At 39.7% G+C, this 2353-nt stretch overlaps 1 protein-coding gene across 1 annotated transcript in view; it reads right to left on the reverse strand.

Annotated features, from left to right (window-relative positions):
- Nucleotides 1–1254, reverse strand: part of LOC106011132 — a gene marked incomplete at both ends in the record, with an annotated part of 1803 nt that extends 549 nt beyond the window's left edge. The window contains 1 exon segment of the mRNA XM_013079718.1: nt 1141–1254. Coding sequence (XP_012935172.1) covers nt 1141–1249 — 109 coding nt within the window.
- Between the last annotated feature and the right edge of the window lie 1099 nt (nt 1255–2353).

The raw sequence follows: 2353 nt of genomic DNA on the forward strand, positions 1-2353 counted from the left end.
AGGGGATGGTGCTAGAAAGAGAGGACAGTATACTCATAGGAAGAGGCTAGAGATAAAATGCAGAGAGAGAGAGAGAGAGAGAGAGAGAGAGAGAGAGAGAGAGAGAGAGAAAGTGAGAGAGAGAGCAAAGCAATTTTTTTTCTTTTTGTTGACGTTCAATGCCCTGGGAACAGAATAAAAGCGCGGGCATACCGATTGCTCGATCTCTCCAATGTTAACTTAAACCTACCATTTTTCTTGGGTACCGATAATCAAATGTTAATACGGTTTTTTGAAAACTATATATATATTGTCATTGATACATTATGCAAATGTGTATGTATGCATAGTACACATTCGAGTAGTGCAATGAAAATAAGGAGACTGATTTGATAATAGGCCTAAAACATGACCATCAAAACGAGCTTTTCTCAAGCATCAATAATCTTTGGGTGAAATAAAATGGCATAGCTATGAGTTGCATATCTATCTTACACAACAAAATAAGCAAAATTTAACCAAACAAGCGGAGAAATGAACAGCGAACGTGACAACAACGACAAAAAAAAACCCTACTTTTGCAAGGAGACTTGGTTTGACATCATTGGTAAAACTTGGGGCACCACTTTTGAACACAAAGAAAAGTTACTGCTGTAATCAGAACGAAACTCTAACGTGCTCCAAGAGCGTTTTTTTATATTGACGTCATATTGCGGTAAGACGTCTAGACATTCATTGGCTGTCGGAGGAGGACCTAGACTGAAGGAGATGACGTCATCTTTATGACATAATCAAAGTGTAAAGCTGTGACATAGACTTAAATTACAATTATAATATCCACGATCTTGCACTGTATAGGCAGTTTGCCCTTTGCTCTCCGTAAAACCACACGCCGCTGGTGCGCACCATGGGCGCACAAATGAAGAGCAAAACGCCGGTCTCACTATAGCCGAGAGCAGAACGCGCAAGCATTCACTCCTTGTCCTTCATTTGGTTCCAAATAGAGTCAAAGTGTGTCCTCCACGGGGAACCGGAATTCATTCAGAGTGCATAGTCTTCAATATCATAATACAAGTTTATGAGTGGTGAAAATATACGATTGGTCGTTTTCCTTTTTTGTGTCAGCATCGTATATATTGTAAATGAACTGTAGAGACTCACTCATTAAGGGGGTCAGGACGTATAAAAGGTAGGTGCAGGCGCCCAGGTTGAAGCCGTCTTCCATGTTGAAGACTCCAATACGATAAGCGGTGGAGGTGATGGACGACATGAAACCTGGGGGCAGAGACCAGGAAAATGTCCAGTCAATGACTCTAATAATTCATGTCTACAACAATTCACGTTTACAACGATTTACGTCTGAATTCCTAGTCAATGGCCCTTGCAACTCTCGTTTAAATGTCCAGTCAATGGCCCTAACAGTTCCTATCTAAATGTCCAGTCGATTACACAACAGTTCATGTACAAGTGTTAAGGCAATGGCCCTAGTAGTTCCCCTCTAAATGCCCAGCAAATAACCCAAACGTTCATGTCTAAATATCCAGTTAACGACACAACAGTTTAATGTCTAAATGTCCAGTAGGTGAAACACTTCGTGTAGAAATGTTCCGTCAGTGACCATAGCAGTTCAGATCAATAAGTCCAGCCAAGCACCGTAGCAGTTCATGTCTACATGTCCTGCCGATGGCACAACAGGTCATGCCTTACTGTCAGCCAATGACCACAGCAGTTCATGTCGAAATCTCTAGTCAATGAGCACAACACTTCATATCTACATATCCAGTCCATAAGACAATAGTTCATATCTATATTTCCTATCAATAAGAAAATAGTTCATTAATATCTACATGTTCACCCAATATCTACATTTTCGTCAATAATACAATAGTTCATAGCTACATGTTCAGTCGATGACACAACAGTTCAATACCAAAGCAGTTCATGTCTACAACAAATCATGTCAAAATACCCCGCCAATGGCCACAACAGGTTCATGTCTAAATGGCCAATCAATCGTGCATAATATTTACACTGTCCGCCTGAAATTTGCCAGTTTGGTTAGACATCTACTAAGCCATTGAATAAAAGTCTTTGTGTTGAAGCATTTTTTTTTCATTCAAATAGAAAATAACCAATTAAACACCAACAACAGTTCTTCTCGTAGTTGCAGTTGTTTCACAAACATCGGAGATCGCCAAGTAGGACACTCAATTATCTGCTGGAATGCTCTTTTTTTTAAAGAAAAGCTGTGTTATGTTGGTCTTTCCCTGCCACCCATCTCTGTTCAAATGCTCAAAGCAAGTTATCATTGTTAGACAAATTTTATCTCTTGCGTTTTTCCTTCTTTTTTCTTTTCTTTTTTTTCTTGGGGGGC

Source organism: Aplysia californica, unplaced genomic scaffold (assembly GCF_000002075.1).
Source record: "Aplysia californica isolate F4 #8 unplaced genomic scaffold, AplCal3.0 scaffold00061, whole genome shotgun sequence".
NCBI lineage: Eukaryota > Metazoa > Mollusca > Gastropoda > Aplysiida > Aplysiidae > Aplysia > Aplysia californica.